General features: G+C 32.3%; 1 protein-coding gene across 12 annotated transcripts in view; it reads right to left on the reverse strand.

The window, feature by feature from the left end:
- The window catches only part of LOC111063080 (longitudinals lacking protein), a 592,348-nt gene that overhangs the window by 112,782 nt on the left and 457,030 nt on the right, over window positions 1-22,536 (reverse strand). Inside the window, exons 5-6 of one of the 12 annotated variants that reach the window (XM_039428569.1) lie at window positions 21,445-21,762; window positions 17,238-20,150 (exon numbers count right to left, since the gene is read on the reverse strand). The exons of 7 other annotated variants lie outside the window; for them this stretch is intronic. In XM_039428569.1, the coding sequence (XP_039284503.1) occupies window positions 19,726-20,150; window positions 21,445-21,762 (743 nt within the window). In that variant the 3' untranslated portion in view covers window positions 17,238-19,725. Of the gene's footprint in view, window positions 1-528; window positions 1,573-3,851; window positions 6,004-8,494; window positions 8,791-15,186; window positions 15,528-17,237; window positions 20,151-21,444; window positions 21,763-22,536 lie in introns of those variants that run through there. 4 more of the 12 variants (XM_039428567.1, XM_039428589.1, XM_039428594.1 and 1 more) reach the window with 4 other exon arrangements.

The raw sequence follows: 22,536 nt of genomic DNA on the forward strand, positions 1-22,536 counted from the left end.
TATTGTGGTCAATAGACACCAGAATATTATTCAAGTAACAGCTCAAAACAAGATTACATGAGTATACGCCTCTTAGGCTGGCCAGTAATGGTAGGGGTGTTTATGCATACACACATGTTCATCATACATGTATTGTTATCAGCAAGAGGCTTCTAACATAATACAAACAAACCAATAACAAAAAAAAAACACTGGAAATTTGCAAATATAATGATAGAAATATAATTCAACCTCAAATAGAGCAACGAAGAAGGAATAAACAACAAAAAATCGGAGATACAAAAACCTATCCTCAAATAATTTTGCTCGAAGCCTTTCGTTGTAATGACACAATGTAAAGACATGTAAAGACATGTATATCATGTATGTCCTACCGTTGGTGACCAGCCTAAAGCTATTTGAGCAATTTTTTTTAACCCATTTTAAATTTTCAAACAGACTTACTTCCCAGTTCCAAAAGGGATCTTTTTCAATACTCTAATAATTGAACAACTAAACATTTGGAAGAAATACTAAAAAAAAAAATAATTTTTCATGTAGTTAATTTTTATTTCAACAACCATAAAATAATACTCTACAAAACCTTCCAACAATAGTTGGGATATAGGTTTTAGATCAACTAGCCTACAATGACCATATTATAAATCGAATATTCATCTAGAATCTATTAATCTATGCTACAGTGAAATCATGAACTATCATTACATTTTTCAGCACTTTCCATAATAATATCCTGCTTTATTGTTACAGGATGTGTATCTACAGCTTGTTGGTTGTGTGGATTCTCAGTCTCCCTAACAGTGGAGATTTCTGGATTAGAAATCAACTGATTTTCACTTATTTCCATAGAACTTTGAGAACTGGAAATGAGATTCTCATTTTTATTGATAGAACTCTGAGAATTTGACACGGGATTCTCATTTCTATTCAATGAGCTCTGAGAACTCAAGAGATTCTCATTTCTATTGAAAGAACTCTGAGAACTTATGAGATTCTCATTTCGAGTCATAGAACTCTGAGAACTCATGATGTTCTCACTTCTTCTCATAGAACTCTGAGCACTCATGAGATTCTCACTCCTATTCATAGAACTCGACATTCTCATAATCTCATTCATATTCATAAAGTTTGACATTAGATTCTGTGCACTTTTCACACGAATTTGGGAAGGTTGATGAGACATGTAACGATTTTCACTCCTGCTCTGTGAATTATTGTACAAGTAGCGGTTCTCAGTCCGTTGTATGGATATCTCAGAATTAGTCAAGAGACTTGCTATGACATAGTTTTCGGGCGAAAAGTGCGCGGTTTGTGCTCTACACAGGTGAGTGTTCAAATACGCTGAGGCAGCATTATGCTGGATCATCTCCTGCTCGTTGGGGAGGTGGTTGTGGCCCGAACAGTGCACCACTTGGAGGGGTTCGTCAACCGAGACCGCCCTGCCGTGACAGTCACCCCGACTGCTGCACAGCCAGTAGGTCTTGTTCATGTACTTGGAGTTTTTGCGGTAGACATAGCCGTTGTAGACCAGCATGTTGCAGCCTTTCCGCGACTTCAGGTAGTAGGGGTAAGCTGCACATGAAACGAGAACAAGTGTTAGAAGGTATTGTTCCAGTTTTAAAATATATTGTTCCACCCTAATTAGTTTCTAATAATATTATGGTGAATAGCAAAACTAGAGAGTATATTGTGCCAGGAAGCAACTAATAGGCCTTTAGGTTCCACCTAGGAACTGACTATTCATTATAACAATATGCTAAAAGCAAAAAACAGAAAGGAAGGATATCAGCTTTCAAGCCTGAACTTTGAGAGGTTCATAAATTCAGTTAGCATGCACTCACTGAATGAATTCTTTATAAGAGGACAGTAGGCTAAAGATGAATAGGCTGATTGTGACGTTCTTTTATTATTTTAGGCTCTATTGCTAGAAACATAAAGAATTTTGTTTTTTAATCTTTAACACTCCATAAAATTCTTTGACCTATCAATATATTTTATATAAAGAATAAAGTGATGAATCTAGAAATATTTAATTGGTTGAATATGCAAATTACATTAATCCTCAAGACTACTTACATTAGGCTACCAGTAATTCCATTTTTTAGGAAAGAATTTTGGTTTTTTAATAGTTTGGTATAGAGTATTCTGTATAAAAATTACTGCATGTTGAGAAACTGGTGAAAATTACAAAATGAAATGCGCCTCTGACTATTGCAATGTACAAGGAACCGTAATAATAAACTGATTTAGATGCGAGACTATTAGCCTTTTGATTGTGATAGTATTGATGTTTATGGTGTGGTATGCGGTAAGGGGGTGAGCCTTATTCATTCAATAGTCAATATTTTCATCAATTCAGCTATAATTGGCAAAATAATGTCAAACATGTGAAAAAGATAACGGAATATTATATAAAATTATATTGAAAACTATGATAACAGTAACAGATCAATATGAAGTCCATACATAAAGTGAACCACAGAAGGGATAGTTGAGTTCTGTTTTGTAAGACATTAAAAACATAGAGCGTGCAGAGAAAAGATTGGTGCTCTGAAAACAATCATGGGTTTATCTCAGACAGAAATGTCGTTCTAAATTATTAATGCACCTTAAAAACCATTTCTTTCTTGTATTGGAAACAAAAGCTGTGATGTGAGAGACATAAAGTGATGTGCAACCAGAAGGGATAAGCTCAAGAAAGAAATTATCAACAGATTCCACTTCAAGAACAATGGAACAATAATTTTAAGTTTTCAAGCACAATATACAAGGGAAGCACAAAATCACAAGACTACAATGATTATAAAGCAGGAATTCTGGAAATATTATGCTTCAACTTGATTTTGTGGCGATTGGAAGAAGATTCAACAAGATTTTAATCTAATACAAATAGTTTCGCACTTATTTCAAGTATGTTCACAATCATTTCCATGAAGAGTTCCCAATTCCAGAGTGTAATAGAGAGGTCATGAAAAAGGAAAAACATGTCTATGATATTAAAATCAATATTGTAACAGCCGGTAATTTTCCGGCAAAAATTATCAAATGGAGAGACGGTCAATTAGGTTAATGAAAAACTAAACAAAATTACCAGAAAAATGGAGTTTTAATTTCATCCTCACTACCTAATAGCTATTACAGTATTTTAATAAGTTGATGACATTCTTCTTAAATTGAGTTATGTTCATAAGAGGATAACTTACAACAAACTATAAGCTAATATATTTGCTTTTTTATAAATAGCTGAGGCTTTAGCATTCATTATTATACAGTTTTATTAGTGTTAAAATGACTCTCCGATAAAGACTACACTATAGTCGACCTTTTTCAATAAAAAGAATGATAATATATGATAAAATATTATTGATTATTAGTATTATAATAAAATAGGCTACTGTGAAATACTAACTAATGAACGAGGTAGTAAGCAAAGTTTGTAAGTTACTTTTATCCTAAATTCTACAGTAAAGCAAAAAATAATACTGCTTATTTGTAGCATTTTCTAAAGACCTTATAAGTTTTAATTTTTTTCAATTTCTTTTATGTTTAGAATGTAGATGGTTAATGCCATCTTCTATTTCTATTCAAGTACACTGAACACTATTTTTTAATGTAGTCTACGGTACTCGTACAAATTTTCAAGTAGGCCTACCTTAAAATCAAATGTTACATTAGAGGTGGCACCCTAGAATGGATGTATTGTAAAATGGTTTCTTTTAAAAGTTCTTACAATACACTCCTTTTCATCAAGTATTTCATATCACTAAATTATTGCAAATTTTAAAATCCCTATAATAGTCCTTCCAAAGTATATAATTTTTTTAGTCATGGCAATAACATAATAGCATAAATCAATTCCAACATCATTTATTGAGCAATATAATATATTCAATCAAATCTATGATAAAAATAAATATTAGATATTAATTTGAATTAATCTTAATATGGCACCTGGATTGGTATTCCAGTGTGAATTACAGTATTTGATTAGGAAGAGCTTAACCATTTTAATTATTATTCTAATAAGTTTCCAAGTCCATATTAAACACATAAATAAATTCACAAACAATCAATCAATTAATGTGATGAAGATCACAACGAATAATCCTACAACGTTTGCTACAGAGCTGAAAATTCAGCATTGGAAGTAAACAAAGTAGGCACTGACATCCTTTATATTCAAGTGATAATAATATTTTTGGTAAAAACATGGAGTATTATACATTCTTCATTAATAATAATAATAACTTTTTATTGTTCTTATTGTATTCCAAATATTGCAAATTTATAAATGTTGATGAACTAATCTAGTAGATTTCTTAATGAACAGGTCTGGAGATAAATATACAATATTACAATTATTATTGATCTTAGATATCTTAGATATTATGTCATTAGACTGTGATGTGATATATTACATTATGTGATGTAGAAATTTAATCATACAGTTTCAATCATTGAAAAAATTAAAACCAGTGTTGAACATGAATAAAACTAGAACTCATATGGTAATAAAAGTATAGAATAAATTGGTTGTTAATATCAAGGATCAGTCTTAAAAAACGAAAAATGAAATGAGATCAAATAAGAGGTTGATGGTGGGAGCAGCTTTCATTTCATTCAACTAATCCTGAAATACAGATTGCACATCGGTGGGTAACTTTAAAGCTATGAATGTGGTGGCCTTAAGGAATAAAATCTAGTCGACTAATAACGCATAGATTATTGAATATGATATTTGATACTTGTTTTGTTTTATTTTATGGCGTCTTAAGTAGGTCTGCAAAATTTTCAAACCTTATATTCCTAATTCATTTGGTAACATTTCATGGCATCCATATTGAACATTGTGCGAAACAGAAACCCTAAGAGTTAGCAAAATTAATCACAATCCAATATCAGCACAATATTTTTGTAAGTAGGTATGCTCCAAGATTGAAAGACTTGATATCTTCTATCAACCTTGGGTATCATCAAGAAAATTGATCTTGATTAGTTCAACCTATGGTCTAAATAAAAATTAGTTGACCGCTGAACACAACTGGTGAAAGATTTTGAATCACAAACTCATCAAATATTAAAAAAAAATCCTATGGCTTTTGTTGGTGGGGAGTCCCTTGCGGGAAGGTCCCACCGGCTGAATATAAAATTTGAGCCGTGAATGGGCCTTACGACTGTCATACTTCAGCCGGGACCGACAGTTTAACGTGCCCATTCGATAACACGGAAGTGAACTGGTTAAAAAACTTTTGGTGATAAGAGGGTTTGGAGCCCGGGATCTCTATGCTGCTATGCAAGCACTCTATCCAATAGACCACGAATCAAATTAGCAGAACTACATACCATCATGTGGAATAACATCTTTTCCCTTCACACTCAGCACACAGTAGCTTGAACTAGCTGCTGTGGGAATGAGGAGTTGGAAATGTCATGTATATTTGAGTTGCAGGCATTTCTAATTCCTTGTTCCCCTAGTAACTATTGAGAGCTAAAGTTGTACCTCTGTACATTTGCTGATGTGCAACACATGCTGCTTTATAAAAAAATTGTGGAGCAGGAAGTTCTAAAGAAAATTTAAAATGAAAATGAGAGTTTCTAATAAAATGCAAAATTCTCTGAAATTGAAGGTTTCCCAGAATTTTTATAGAACGGTCACCGGATAACTAATTTCAATTGAATGGAGCCTTTCATTATTCTATTGTCAGAGAATACTAGGCAGCACCGCCTGCCCGGGCGGAGGGTACCCTCCATAGACGGCGCAAACGGGCACATTCGAGGTCATGAGTAGTTCGTCGACGTTGGGTGGATGGTTGTGCTCGGTAGAGTGAGACACCACCACAGAGGCGGTGTTGAGTAGGGTGGTAGCCCTGCTTTTGCAGATCTGTTGTTTGCAGCATCGCCAGTAGGATTTTTTGGACGCCGAGTTGACTGTGTGCTTGTGGAAGACGTAACCGTTGTGGACCAGCAGTTTTGTGCCACGCCTGGACGTGATAAAGTAGGCGCCTGCCATCAGCACCGAGAATACAAAAAAAAACAAATGTTAGTTGTGAAAATATTCAAGAATTCATTTAGAATATTTCTAGTATAATTAAAATGATTGGATAGTATAATTGAAAACAATTTAACTAACTAAATTATATCATAGAGGAAAGATAGCAAAAGTATCAGTTGTCTCTGATTTTATCAACAAAGATGTTGAAGGCTATAACTATTTTGTTTTCCATATTGTAATTTCTCATTACTGTTGGCTACTCAAAATTTCAAATAGATGAGTTACTGAATTTTTCAATGTATAGTAAATTGTTGTAGTTTTATATTCTTTATTCATAATAATAACACTTATTACTGAAATGATTAAAAGATAAAAAAATACACGAACCTTGAAATATTTCTCTCCCGAATTTAGTTTTCAACAGTTTAAACAGAGACAATGTGACTTGTCATAAAACTGCATAAAAAGTGTAACTCAATGTAAGGTGACTTATGTAAAAGAAAATCGTCTTCGTCTAATTTTTGCACATCCACTTTCAGCAGTTCCTGTTTTAAATAAATGTTGAGTTTCTATGAAACAGGTTCCAAGAAGGTACGTAGGCTTCATGTGCATGATTACAGTATGTGGAATTTTGGTAAAATAGATATTTATGATTATGAAAATTTTACTATAGTGCTAAATCCTGGCTAAAAAGCCCTGGTCAGTAGTTGATTATAATAAGCCTTGCTTATGATGGTAATTAGAATCTGGGCAGTTCTCTTCGGTCATAAAATGAGCTCAAGTGTGCAGTTTATTCACAATGAGATCAATTTGATGATCGAATTGATTAATAAAAAAAAACAGAGGATTCTATTTTCTTCCAATAACGACTCAATAACTTAGGTAACTTATAACAGTAAGTAGGCTACTGTCACAAGTCATGTGATATTCATGAGGTTATTAATTTCATGAACTTCAATTGTAATTATATCGATAGATGAATAAATAAACTACTATTCTCATCAGATAAGTTCCATGAAGGATGAGCTGAAAGAAAATGGTCACATGAGAAAGTTTAATACTGTATCAGTGATGTATTTATTCATCAATAGACAAATTATTACATCAGTTTTACCAGGAAAAGCAGGCTTTCAATAGTATTTCAGAGATACGAGTACATTGTACAAGTAAACAGTAATAATAATAAAACATCATAATGAGAGATTATAAAACATGAAAATAAACACACAATAAATTTCAATTGATTAATTCCATTGACTAGCAACAGATTCCAGCAATAGGTGTTTATCTTAGCTTGAGAAGTATACTTATAAAACTATGATAAAGACCTAATACTAATCTTAATAAAAAGATGGATTAGGGGAACAAATTTACCATGAAAATATTACCATGAAAATAAAATGTTCAAAGTAATGTTCAATTTTGAAAAATCTGCGAAACAAATATAATAAAAAATAAGCTAATCTATCTCAATCCATACATTTCCTGATTAGATTAGTTTTACTTCTGAAAAATTACAGAAAATCATAGATCTGAAAATGGTATTTCATTTTAGTTTTACTCCATCACTTTGAAATTTTATTATTGCTCCGTTACTTTTGAAGATAGACATTATTTTAAAGAAGCTTTACTATTTCCACTTTCCAGATCTACAATTCTCTTTTCAATTTATTACAATTTGAAACAAATGAACAACAAAAATTTCGAATTTGAATTCACAAACTATCTAGCATTCACTGATTTCAGTTTTGAAATGTACTTATATATTTTTTGAAAGTCTACATTATTTATCAATCACAATACTGTATGTGTAATGGACTTAATAGATAACACGAAGTAAATCACAACTCAATTAGAATACAATACTGTATCAAGAGATAATTTTAATGAATACCGTAATTATTATTAAACGAAAATCCCAATTAAATGCTGTAAATCACCCCGAAGACTTCTGCTACTGCAAATATTGACAACATTAATATAATAGGAATTATCATTCTTCGGGGTGATTTACAGCATTTAATTGGGATTTTCGTTTAATAATTATTATTCATTAATTTAGCATTTGAAAAAATGCAACTTCCAATTTATTTTCATCTATAGATAATTTGTTGTATTAAATAACCTTGAATAATTGTTCAGTGATCCTACTGTTTTTGACAGTATACTCTATGCTCCAATGTAAAATCAAAGAAAATTATTGTGTAAAGAGTATTAAATATTCATTTCATGAATATTCATTCAATTCATGGTGTCTCGCTTTTTGCTAGCATTTTGACTTGTCTGACGCCGTTGAGACCAACCAGACGTAATATATTTATCTGATAATTTTCTTGTTTTCTTTACGAACTAAAAATTTCGGTAAATTATTTATCACTACTCTATTAATATCTATTCAAATGAGTTAGATAATATCAGTCGATGAGTTGATAATAAATAGATGATAGTTTTAATAAGTTGCATTCGTCTACACTGGCTCCCAATCATCAATTATTAGCTACATAAAGAACTAGGTCATCAATTAGGATGCACGAACGTCTTGAACTCTTTTAGCAGCATGTAATTGTTTCCGCGGATGCTATCCTCGACATTGGGCGGGTGGTTGACATGTTGCGTCACCCTGAACACCTTCAGCAACCCGTCGCTGTTCGTCACGGCCCGGCTCGTGCACTGGTTCTGGTCGTGACGACTGCATCGCCAGTACGACTTGCCTGGGTGTCGTGAGTGTTTGTGGAAAACGTAGTCGTCTATTACCAACATGTAAGTACCCAAACGTGACATCAGGAAGTAGGCGCGAGCTGCAAAATGACAAAATTGTATCAGTCACAAACAATAAATTACAAATTTATATAATAATTGAGTGAAAATATTGTGACCACCTGATGATGACTTCACACACAGACGAAATAGCGGACCAGCTAATATGATTGATAAAATTTGTTAAATTTATATTGTGGAAATTCTCCATAACTGAGCGAAACTGGTCAATTTATTCATTCCAATCTACTTTATACTAGAAAAGTTCAAGTTGGTCAGTTTTTTACATTGAACTGGCAATATACAATCAGTGTGTTTTCGAGTAATTTGATTGTATTATGATATTGATATTCTGGTATTCTACCACAATAAACAAAACAAGCTTTGAGAAATTGAACTACGATTGGCAATTATTCTTATTGGTTTATTTGACAAGGTACCGACTGGTGATACAACGGTATGTGAAGAAAGAGAATCTACATTGGAGCTAGTGTTAGCTATCGCTAATTGCTATTAAAGCAATTGTTACAATCAAATATTGGAAACAAATTAAAAAAGGCTATCATTTCTATTTTTAATAAGTAATATCAAGTGCTACATTCAACATGACAATAAATATTGGACATATTTCATAGGCAAGTTATAAAAAAATATCACAAACTCAAGACCCAGGGGACTGCAAGAGATATCAAATTAATAGATTTAATTGCGAATTAGAAAGTTCGATCCACCATTAACTTACATGAAAAATATTTCAATCATTAAAAATTTCAAATTCAACAAGTTCGAACTACTATAAGGTTTCATATAAACTATCCAACAGTTCTCAATAGACAGCACCTACACTAGCGGCATTTTATTGATATGGTGTATCTGATAGAGAACAGAAGGATGTGCAGTCTAAATCTACTCGAATTTTCAAAATTTGAATTGAAAACAGGATTATGGAAATGGAATATAATCTACAAGTTTACATAGACTACCTTGCATTCTCTGATTCTAATAGGAAGGCTTACTATGTCTTTATGGAATATGAACACTAATGTTTCTGATACCTATAATATTTTTGTTCATGCATTTTCTGTAATGAAATTGATAATGCAATGCAATACTTACTGTTGCGCGTAGCCTACCAATCACTGATGTATTGTAGGCCTACTCCTTTATAAAGAAAATTGTAAACGGTCGAAAAGGATAGCTGGATATGAGAATAAATTGTGAGGCAGTAAAAATCATTTTATGAGGAATTTTCAGTCTTTAACGTTTGTGAAAGGAGAAAAAAACGTTTCAAGGTAGGTCAGGCCTGTAAGTAGATAAACCAATATGAAGATTGAATAAGAGATTGGTTATCAATAGAGTTTTAGTTTTATCAGTAGAATAAAACTAAAAACTAAAACTTTTCTAATTCAATCTGATCAACAGGAAATCCAACATCGAATATGAATTTTATATTTTAATTGACAATACTATGCGAAAAAACAACCTAATGCGGTGAGCGGTAATAGGATAAATAGGTAAACAGGTAATAGGATAAATAGGTAAATGGGTAAACAGGTAATAGGAAGAAAAATGATTTCTTCTGAGCACTCAAGGACTGTTGGTAAGGGATAGACTCAGAAGACATTTCAAAAATAATAATAATTCCTTGTTAATTACTTCATCCATTTATTCACATTATACTTTCTATATTGAAAATTGTTCTATTTTGGCACTTTTAAGTTGGCAATCAAGGAACATCATAACCAATAGTAATAAATTACAACTTGGAGAGTTGTTAAAAACCATATAATTATTGATATTTTATTTATTGGAGAAGGAAACATAAAAATTGATTGAATTCGCCCTAATTTAGGAAGTAGGCTGTACTATAATTATTATATTATACTATATTTATTTAGTTGAGAGTAGAATAAATGTCTCAGCTGCAATTAAAAAATCACTCAACTTCTAATACTTACCATTATTACAACGTTTGCATTTATTATTATAATGTTTTCTTATTGCGAGGTCAGCAATTTAATAACATATTTATTTGTTCAAATTATTCTATAAAAATAAATAATACACACTCCTACTTTCTTAAAAGGCATACATTAAAATTCAAGTGAGATTTTTCTCTGTATTACATTATATATAACTAACTCTTCTACAGTATAATTGAAGAGGAGACAAAAAAATGAAAATTAAAGATAAAAAAATTAACCGATAGATTCAGTAAAAAAATTGACATAAATATCATTAGAGCATTGAATTTTTTACCATGGAGTAGATTATAAATACACAAAATATACAAATAAGAACGTAATATAATAAATAAACTAAGATGTTCACAAATGAATCAACTTTTAGGCATGGTTCTACAGTTAGGCTACAGTATATTAGCCTTCATAATATTCATATTTATAACGTATAATATATTTTTTATATCCGATCGACATTGAAATATTATTGGATTTCGTACATCTTGTTTTGATGTAAGAGAGTCAACAATGTAAAATTGTACAAATTTGTAGGGAGCATTCATATTATACAGTTGAGTCGTTCTAGTTTCAATGTGAGGAGTTCAATTATAGAGTACCTATTATAATTTTAAAATTGATTTGTTACAATACCTACATTATATAATAATACTTACTTATAATTTCATACTTATTAACTATACATAAATTGCACTATGAACCTGAGGAATCATAGCTAATATTATTGCGCATTGCTCTGATGAATACTTTATGTCCTATCTAAATTTTGATCGTTCTTTCAGTAGAGTGGAATATTTCATGTTTTTTTTGTGCTAGTTATGATGCGTTGCAATTTTAATCCGTGTGATCAGAGGAATTGGATATAGGATTAGTTGATTCTGGATAGATTATCCAGGTTTGTGCTTTGGACTTGCTAGATTACCCAGTAAAGATCCACTGTTATGATAGCTCCAAATAGCTCCATACAGTTTATTCAAATATAATATTACACTGATTTCATAGTCACAGATACGATTAACTCTGTGATAACTTCAAAAATGTCATAGCCTTATACCCATACTTTAATTAGGTATCAAAATCACCAACTCACTATTTCTGTTGAAGGTTATATCGGTGAAGAAATAAATTATTACGATTATTTGAACATTATTTCTGATTTTATTTTTACTTTAAAGTCAAACCAATACATTGAACTCAAACGTTTTACTTAAGGCATGTTCACAGAGACAGAGTTCAGTTCAGAGTCACCTGTGCCTTGCCAACCACACATATGATTATTTAGTCTATTTCATTGATTCCAAACAACACGCCCCCTCAATGAAATAACCCAAAAAAAATTTATCAATCAAAAAAACAAAGTAAGTTATAGGAAAATTAACATAGTTCTAAACATCTTAATTATTAAAAAATATTATTTCTAAATTTGACAAAAAGTTCCTTTCCCAAGGGTTTTGTGAAAATGTCAGCAATCTGATCTGAGGATTTTAAATACTCAACTTGAATAACACCTTCAGAAATTTTCTCTCTTACAAAATGATACCTTATATCTACATGTTTCATTTTTTTATGATGCTCAGGATTATGAGCTATTTTGATAGCAGACTGATTGTCTTCAAACAACAAAATACAAGTTTTCTTATTTTCAACAACACAAAAATCAATTAAAATTCCTTTTATCCAACAAGCCTCGCTTGCAGCTTGGCTCAAAGCAACATACTCAGCTTCTGTGCTAGATAATGAAACACTTTGTTGCTTCTTGGTACACCAAGAAATAGTATTACCGAAAACCTTGAAGCAATAACCTGAGGTTGATCTTCTCTCTAAATCACCACCCCAGTTTGCATCTACATAGCCTACAATCATATCATCATTCAATTCTCTCTTATATACTAGCTCTAAATCTAAAGTACATTTTACATATCTCAATACACGTTTTAAATTTTTATACAACATTTCACTGGCACAACTTTGGAATCGACTCAAGAAAGATACAGTACAACACAAATCAGGTCTAGATCCTACAACAGCATACATAAGACAACCAATTAGTCTACGACATTTCTTTTCTATTTCTACAGACTCTGACTTATCTCTAGTCAATAATTCAAAGTTGAAATTTTTATCCATGGGAGTGTCCATTGGCTTACAATCCTGCATGTTGAACTTTTCCAATACATGTTTGAGATACTCCTTCTGACTAATAACAGTTACCCCCTTCTCAATATCTTGTTTGACATTAATTCCCAAGAAATTAGAAACTAAGCCCAAGTCTTTCATCTTGAAATTTTCTTGTAAGACTGATTTCAATCTTGAAACATCATTCTCATCTGAACCAAAAATAAGTATGTCATCTACATACAATAATAGAAATACCTTTTTACCCTCCACAATTTTAGAATACAAGCAATAATCATTTTTAGACCTAGTAAAATTGTTCATTTTCATTACAGAATCAAATTTAGAATTCCAATCTTTTGGAGATTTCTTCAGACCATAAATTGACTTCTTAAGTTTACAAACCTTATTCCTAAATCCTTCTACTCCCTCTGGTAATGACATATAAACGTCTTCTTTGATATCACCATTAAGGAAAGCATTTTTTACATCCATCTGATATACAGGAAACCCTAATTTATTTGCAACACTCATGAAAATCCGAAAAGTTGGCAATTTGGCCACAGGGGCATAAATGTCATTTAAATCTATGCTATCCTTTTGTTGAAACCCCCTAGCAACTAATCTAGCCTTGTACTGAATGTTACCCTTCTCATCATTTTTAATTTTAAATACCCATTTGCTATCAATAATTTCTTTGTTTTCTGGTACAGTATCTACCTCTGTCCAAGTATTATTTTCTTTCAAAGCATTTAGTTCAGTTTTTACTGCCTCCAACCACTTTACAGAATTGTTTGATTTCATAGCTTCAGAAAATGTAAGAGGCTCATCTACTTGTAGACTAAGATAACTGGTTTCATAGTCTTTCAACCACACTGGTTTTTTAATCACTCTTTTCTCTCTCCCTCTTATTTCATTACTTTCATCCATCATTTCTTCTCCACTTTCTTCATTTACTTCTACTTCATTATTTTCAATTTCTTCAACTTCATTTATTTCAGTTTCTTGTCCTCCATCATTTTCAATTTCTTCAAATACATTGTTTGGATCATTACCTTTTGCGATTCCCTCAATGTCAAAGCCTTGATTTATCTTGAATACTTTGGGGTCAGAATACTTTTCACCTTGGTTAGATTGCTCAACATTTGAAAAAATTACATCCCTAGAAACAATTATTTTCCTCTTATCAGCATCCCACAACCGATAACCATTTTGCAAATATCCTACAAACGTTAGCTTCTTGGTTCTACTGTCAAGTTTCTTAAGATTACCTGCAACATGACTGTATGCTATACTTCCAAAAATCTGTAGTCTTGATAGATCTGGTTTTTTACCGTACCACTTAATTTATTTCTTCACCGATATAACCTTCAACAATTTCAACTCCTCAATTGCATATAAGCGTCGAGAAAAGATACCGTTAATAAATGATAGATAGGTAGGCCCTATTATAGCGTCATTTACCTTCATAGCGACATGTAGTCTCTGATGATAGCTTCAAAATACTATCAATGTTATATTCTATTGAAGATGACGACAAGTAGCCTACTTCACTGAAAAATTGTATGTGATTGACTTTTGTGGCATTTCTTCGGTATGAGTTGCACCCACCTGATAAAACATAACGAATACTCAGGAGTTTAATACATTTCAAAGAACGGCCACACAGAGTGTTAGAGAATGTTTTTGGAGTGTAGCACAAGCCATCACCCATATTATACGAATAGATACATTTTTTCTGGGGATTATGACCACATGAGCTACACACTCGTTTGTGCGTAATGATGATGATGATGATGATGATGATTTGAAATGAGACAGCTTTAGATGGATTCCGAACGACTGGGAAGAAATTCTCAAACTCATAAATAAAAAAAAATCATCAAGTTTTACATAAATCCATATAGATAGCCTTCGCTAAATATTATTTTTATGAGTTAAAAAGATTTGGAGAACATCTGAAGCTGTACTAGTTCCACTCACCTCCCATTATAAATTTCCTCATTACTCATCCAAGAGCCTGAAAGAGCATATATATGGACATCACCAAAGCCACATCTTATTAAATCTACTATAAACTATGTAGAAGGCTGTGGAAAAAAACTTGTCAACTATGCCGTTCATCACTTATTTCCACTCACTTTGTAACGTGATTCCTACTGTACAGATGACTATAATGATCGTCCATCATTCGAATTATGTTCTATGAGCACCCATTATTGAAATCATGAGGAACGTGTTCTATTAACACACATTAAAATCCTGAGAAACGTGTTCTATTTACACACATCATATTTGAATCCTGAAGAACGTGATGTACATAATTTAAATGCTGAGTTCTGTGATGTGTAAGGATTCCTAGGATGGCTGGCCGTAAATCGCAGGCAACAGTAACCGCCTTGTCGGATACAGCATGGCGTTCCAGGAGCTGAGAGCGGCCGCCTCCCGTTCATTCGGGCCGTGACAGTGTACCGTCGACTGCAGAACACGCAGCGGGTCACGAGTGGCAGACGTCGCCGTCGCCGTGCAGAAGTACTTGGCCGACCGGCTGCACTTCCAGTAGATCTTATTGGCCGTCAGGTTCATCTTGTGGTAGACGTAGCCCTCGTGCACCAAGAGGTAGCCGCCCTTGCGGGACGTCAGGAAGTAGGTGGAGCCTTCCGGCCGACTGGGCGGCAGGCCGTCTGCGGGACAGAAACGCAAGTGTCAGTGGAAATAAGATTTGCTTTTTAGACTAATAATTATTATACAGTTTTTGAGTGTGAATGAAGGTGAGATAAGTTTTTATTTCGTATTAGGCTGGCCACTAACGACAGTACATGGGCATGCATGACTCACATGTCGTCATACATTGTTGGGTCATCTCAGCGAAAGGCTTCCAGCAAAATTGTTCGAGGTTAGGCACTTTATCTCCGATATTTTTATTGATTACTTATTTTTGCTGCTCTATTTGAGGTTAAATTATTTTCTATCGTTATAATTTGTAATTTTCCAGTACCTACTTTTTTATATTTTTTTATCTTAGAAGCCTCCCGCTGATGACAAAACATGTACTACCATTAGTGGCCAGCCTTAAACAGCTTTCACATGAGTCACAAAGCTGGAAAGGGAGCTCAACAATTTTTGATAGGACGTTCCAATTTATTTTTTTAGATTCTCAAGTACAATACATCACTTCTCGTTATCCCTCATCCAATAAGGTTAGAAGTTGTGCTGGGAGCTCAACAATTTCCAATAATAGCTTCAAATTTATTAATAGATTTTTCAAGTGCAACACACCATTCTTTCCTTCATCCAATCATATGAACTGCATATTTTTATAAATGTTGAATGTTCTTTTTAATATTGAATGAAAAGACTAAAAATTTGTCAAAAATTGACAATTTCTTAGTATGTTTATTTCATATGAATAATTACCACGATATAAACTTCTCAACTACACAGTTTTTGTAATTGTTGGACATCGGAATGTAAGCTCATTATTTTAACTTCATCCTTCATTGTCCATCAAAGGTTGGATGAGAAAGTGTTTCGAATAAATCCTGTTCTGTCTCTCTCAAACATTGACTTGATCGAATGAATATGAATATGAATATGTGACCATATCGAATCACTTGAGACATGAAGAAGTGAATGGAAATTAAGAGGTATACAAGTAGTACCCTATATAAATAATTATAAATGTATAATGAAAATGACATTGATATCAGGAAATTTCAAGACTTATACTTTCTCGAAAACAAATAAGGACGATCAGTAATGTTTGGCTAAACAGTAATGATGCAACTTCTCATTCGATAGCTTCAACTGCAAGGAGGCAAGTTTTGGGTTTTCCCTGTTTGCCTCCACATATTTATGTATATAAATAAATAAAGTGTTGATTTATAATTTGTTCTGGTTGATATTACATTCATTTATCAATATACTTACATGCAGCCTGATTGGGCACGGTTGTTCATGTGAGAATATGACAGTAAAGATCCTTACCGGTATCTGCAAGATTTCTTCAAAACATATCTTTCTCGTTTTTCCTTGAGCTGTAAAGCCGCGCTTACACCAGAATTGTCAACTGAGTTTTTAACCATTATTATTATTTATATTTATTGTTTCCCAATCAGTGTGGGGAAACACAGAGAAAGATGCCTACAGAATGTTCCCTCTACAAGTCCACGCCGACTAAACTTATAAGGGGAAAAATATAAACAACTTTTGTTACTCACACATTAATTTGAGAACAAACTTTGAAAATTGAAACTTTTTTGTAAAAAACAATTTGTGGCGACATTTTATTGAGAACTTTGGTGTGAAGACACAGCTCAAGAGTTCAAATGTTTCACATTATGTAACTTGGTATTCACTTTGGAATGCTGATTAAGGCCATCTCAAGAAAATAATTCACTTTTAAAAATTGTTATGTATATTTAACGAAGATACAAAAATGAAAATTGGCACAAATAACATTAGGTACTTGTGATAGTACAATCAAGTAGTACTTGTTGCAGAAACAAATGATAGTACACAAAATAGTTGCGAATATAGGAAAATTTTATGGCAAAATATCATGGGACAATCACAATCCAGGTACATGAAAACCCCTTAAAACAGTTTGAAAATCAGTGTATCGACTCAAACTAGTGTCGAACAATAATTGCAAAATACAAAATTTGTAGAATTAGGAGCAGATTGATTCAAATTCAAATGATAGATTTAAGGTAATACTCATCTTATTAAGTTCATAAATCAATATTGAGCATTTAATTTAGATTTTCTTTTAATAATTATTAGATGAGTCTCCATTTGCAGAAAATCTGTCAAACTCCCATTCTCAAAACGAAAAAAAAACCTCTAAAGGAATACAAATTTTATTTCTGCTTACTTCATTATCGTAGATCAATTAACATTGAATGGAGACAATCTATATATTTTCGATAATACAGTAAACTAATAATATACCAACTAATATTATTATCTACTGTCTACTCTGGGCTACTCCATGAAAAAGAATTTATTACCTTTGATAGGGAATAAGTTACATTATCAGTATCAAATTCATTTAATCTAAATTTGAATATTACTAATATGAGTAATCATTTAACTATATTTAATTCTTCAGCAGTTAATTTAGCAACAGACTCTTCAGCAGTTCTAAACATTTGTTACTATCTAAATGCAATTCACTATAGACTGAAAAAATCCTATTCATCTTATATTATTCTAGTGAGTCTTATAAAAAGATTTAATTAATTCATCTATCTATTCTAAGAACCTATACTGAACAACAATATACAAATCACTCTGAATCTAAAATAATAATACTTAATCTCAAGATTACATTAGATGAAAACCTATTAAAGAATTTCTAAACAAAATAATGATTGATTTGATTCAATCATAAATCACCACGAATGAGAATGAACAAACCCAAAGCTCTTCTTTTGCTCTAGTAGTTCTTAAAAAAAACTAATTCATTTATCTATTCTAAGTACCTACACTAAACAACAAACATTAAGATCAGAATATAAAAATCTCACTGAATCTGAAAATAGTAATACTTAATCTTAAAATAACATTATAACATTAGAGGAAAACCTATTAAAGGATTTATAGACAAAAATAATGGATTTTATTCAACAAATCCAAAGCTCTTCATTTCATAAAGCTTAGTTTCCAATGAACTATATAATCTTAGAGCTACAATTAAATACTCACATATAAAGAATAAATTATAAATATAATAATTATTCATAGCAATAAAAAGCTATACGGTACATTACATGAAAATTAATAGATGCTGCACTAAAACAGTAAAAATTACTGTTAAAGTTATGATAACTCAAATAACCATTGTTACCTAGAGTAGAAAAACCTTAATTAAAATCAATTGAGATGATCTGATTTCATTGGAGAATTGAAAAAAAACTTGTAAATTATTGAAAACCTACACTGGATGAATTGAATTACACACTAATGTTGGCGTAGTTTATGGAATCATCATTACAGTATTATTACATACATTGAAAATATTAGGATTTCATGATGAACGGTTATTACCTTATATTGAAGATTATACTCAATCTAATATTGAATAGGAACTTCATTGAAAATAATTGAGGTATTATTACGGTATTGGAACAATGTAGGCCTCATATCTGTCAAAAGTGTAAACAAGTTAAAATACACCATATTACCTTAATACACCAAATACAATTGTAAATGTAATTTTTGTACATCATTTGAAATACGCCAATTCTTCACAAATTACAGTGGTTTTTATCGATTTGATTATATTTATTGTTATTCAATAGCATTATAAAAATAATATTATTCATATTATGAAATTCTACTTTCTATGGTTATGAACAATTTATCACGATTATAAATAATGTTTAGCTTAGAAATGTTTTCTACTAACTACCAAATTAGTACTACCAATTTTGGGGATCCCCCCCAATCCCATAGACGCACCCCCCCCCCCTGAATCGGAAACCCAGAAAATGTCTGACCTTTTGACATTTTTTTTGACCCACCACCAAGATTTTTATTTTGAGCACCCCGCAAGAATTTCAAGGACGCAGTCTGCATTCAAGCACCCCCCCCCCATGGCACAAATTTTATAGTTGATTCAACATCTATTGATCTCCTGTGATTTGTGTGGAATTCACCAAAATTAGAGATTTTTGCCGACGAAATTTTATTAATACTGTTGTAGATGAGTAGCTGTAATAAACATTATTATGTGATTATGTGATTCGATTTTACAGTTCAGTGATTTATATACTATAGAGCTACATTTTTTCTAGCACCTTAGCCCAATATGAGCTTTGACCGCCTCCACTACAGCTCTCCACGCTTTTCGGTCCTAGGTCATTTGTATGTAGAAAACTACATAGTATTGTTAAACATGGAGAAGTACTTTGAATGATCGTCACTGCGGATTTGCGTGATAGTGACTGAGTCGTGTGGTGGCGCCATCTGATTTTGTTGAAAATTGTTGAACATGAGATTCGGTTGGGGAAAAGTGGCGTGATTCGAGTGAGAGTGAGAGAGAAGAGTCCACGCCTGACTCATTCGTTGCCTGTATAGATGATTTTCAGCATTGGGCATGTGGTTGTGCTCGGTTGCTTGAAACACTTCAACTGGTTCCATCGAGGTTGAAATCGCTTTACTGGGGCAGGACGGTCTATTGATGCATTTCCAGTAGGACTTCATACCTTTAGGGCCGACTCTGTGGTACACAAAGCCCTTATCGACCAACAGATTACCGCCTTTCCTCGATTTCAAGAAGTATGGCATGTGTGATAGTGAACCTGAAACAGGAAAATTTATGGATTTAGTGGTATGGTACAAAAGAATGAGTAAGTAGAAATCTATTTCAGAAAATAACACAAATGGATCTGACAGTATAGGAGAGTTGTGCACTGGAAGGTGGAGAACTACTTGGCACTACGTGCAGGTTTTAGGATTCCTACTGGATTGACTGGGTATTTTCAAATGAATTGACAATTCCAGGATTTAATAGGAAATAAAGGATCAAGGATTTATTTCAATATGTACAGTATTTCATATTGGGTTAATGTAAATACAAATAGGGATTGAGAGATTAGAGTACAGAAGAGTAAGTTGGAAATGAATAGTTGACTAATTGGAAACGGAAATGTTAGATTGTGGAGATGGAGATAAAACTGAGAAGACTCAAATTAGTGAAAAAGTCGTTGGGAAACAACAGACAACAGCGTATATAAAGTTGGGATATGAATGTTGAAAACATAGTCTGAATATTGTAATTAATTCTTGGGAATTAGTTTAAATGTAAATAAATGTTCTAGTTCGTAGTCATTCTCTGGTTAAAAATAATTTACAACTACCATGCTGATACAGAAAGAGCAGTGGTATAGAATAGACAAGGAAGCAGTGGCCATGCCCCCCCCCCCTGAGGGCTTAGGAAATTTGTCAATCAAACGTTTTATTCTATCAAAATAAATTCAAGTTTTCAAAAGATTATTCATTAACATTATTAAATATTAGAAAATTAATTTCATGAAATTATTTTTCGTGAAGCCAGAACTCATTTTATTCCAAAAATAATGGTCCAATCGTAAGTATACGTTTTTGTCCGGAAAAATATCACAGTATTGAGTGAGTTTTTTGATCAATGTATTAAGGTTATTTAACGGCTCCAAAACAAGTTGACCTTTTGAATAATGTACTTCATGCAAAGTACTCCAGAAACCTCAAGATTTTTGTAACTACAGTACTTTGGTTGATTCAAATTTTAGTACATCCAAAATATCTTTTCAAAAAAAAAATGCCCTTTTTCATTAAACTTTAAAGAAAATAAACCCGATTCAAATCTCTGTTTAAGAGTACAAAATTTTGATTTTCTAAAATTATGAGGGCCTTGCATCCTCCCCATCGAGCTGTTTTCTATATAGAAAAAGAAGTTCATTCAATATTCAATATAGATATATATGTGTGTTGATAATAAAGAATGATTGTTGAACAAATAACTGAGAATTCTATCCATAGAATATTTAAAGAGATAGGACATGAAACGGATGTCTTTATAACAATTTTATTTTATTCATCTGGTTAGTTTTTAACCTTGGTCAATAAGTTGAACTTCTGGAAACGTGGCGTTATTCGAGTGAGAGTGAGAGAGAAGAGTCCATTCCTTTCTCATTCGTTGCTTGTGTAGAAGCTTTTCAGCATTGGGCATGTGGTTGTGCTCGGTTGCTAGAAACACTTCAACTGGTTCCGTCGAGGTTGAAGTCGCTCTACTGGTACAGGACGGCTTCTTGATGCAGTGCCAGTAGGACTTCACACCTTTAGGGCCGGTTCTGTGGTACAGAAAGCCCTTATCGACCAACAGATTACCGCCTTTCGTCGATTTCAAGAAGTAGGGCTTGTGGGATAGTGAACCTGAAACGGCAAAATTTCTAGAATCAGTGGCTTGGAACAAAAAAAAAAATGAAAACAAAAATATTCAGGAAATATATTTTAGAGGATAAAGCAGTAATGGATCTGTTAGGAATGGAGAGTATAACTAGTATGGATATAACTAGTTTTTTAGAAGGTTTAAGGATTCAATCAACTGGATGGATTTGATTGGGTTTTTTTTAAAAGAGCTGGGAATTTCAGAAAGAAAAGAGAAATATATTCTAATGAGGTATTTGATCTTGGGTTATTAAGAATACAAAATAACGATTGACAGAGGAAAGACGAGTAAGTTGAAAATGAATAGTAGACACAATTATTAGAAACGGAAATATTAGTTTGTAAAGATAGAGGTAGAAATGAGAAGACTTAAATAAGTGAAACAGTCAATGGAAAACAACAAAAAAAAGAGTATACGGAGTTGGGATTATGAGGATGAAAAGGCAGCCTAAATTGTAATTAATTCTTGGAAATCAGTTTCAATTTTTAAAAAATCTTGTTATACAGTCATTTTTTAGTTATAAATAATATACAACTACTGACTGATACAGGAAGAGCAGTGGTACAGAATAAAGAAGGAAGTCCAATTTTCATAAATAGATTTGAAAGGTTTATGGTATTCTATATGAATTCAAAGTTTCGAAAATCTTAATTCAATAATGCGAGGCTGGTGAATACAGAATCTGGAAGTATAGAAGTATTTTAAAAGTAAGAATGAAAAATGTGAAAATATATTATAGAATAAATCGATTTTGAGAG

Source organism: Nilaparvata lugens, chromosome 5, assembly GCF_014356525.2.
Source record: "Nilaparvata lugens isolate BPH chromosome 5, ASM1435652v1, whole genome shotgun sequence".
Taxonomy (NCBI): Eukaryota; Metazoa; Arthropoda; class Insecta; order Hemiptera; family Delphacidae; genus Nilaparvata; species Nilaparvata lugens.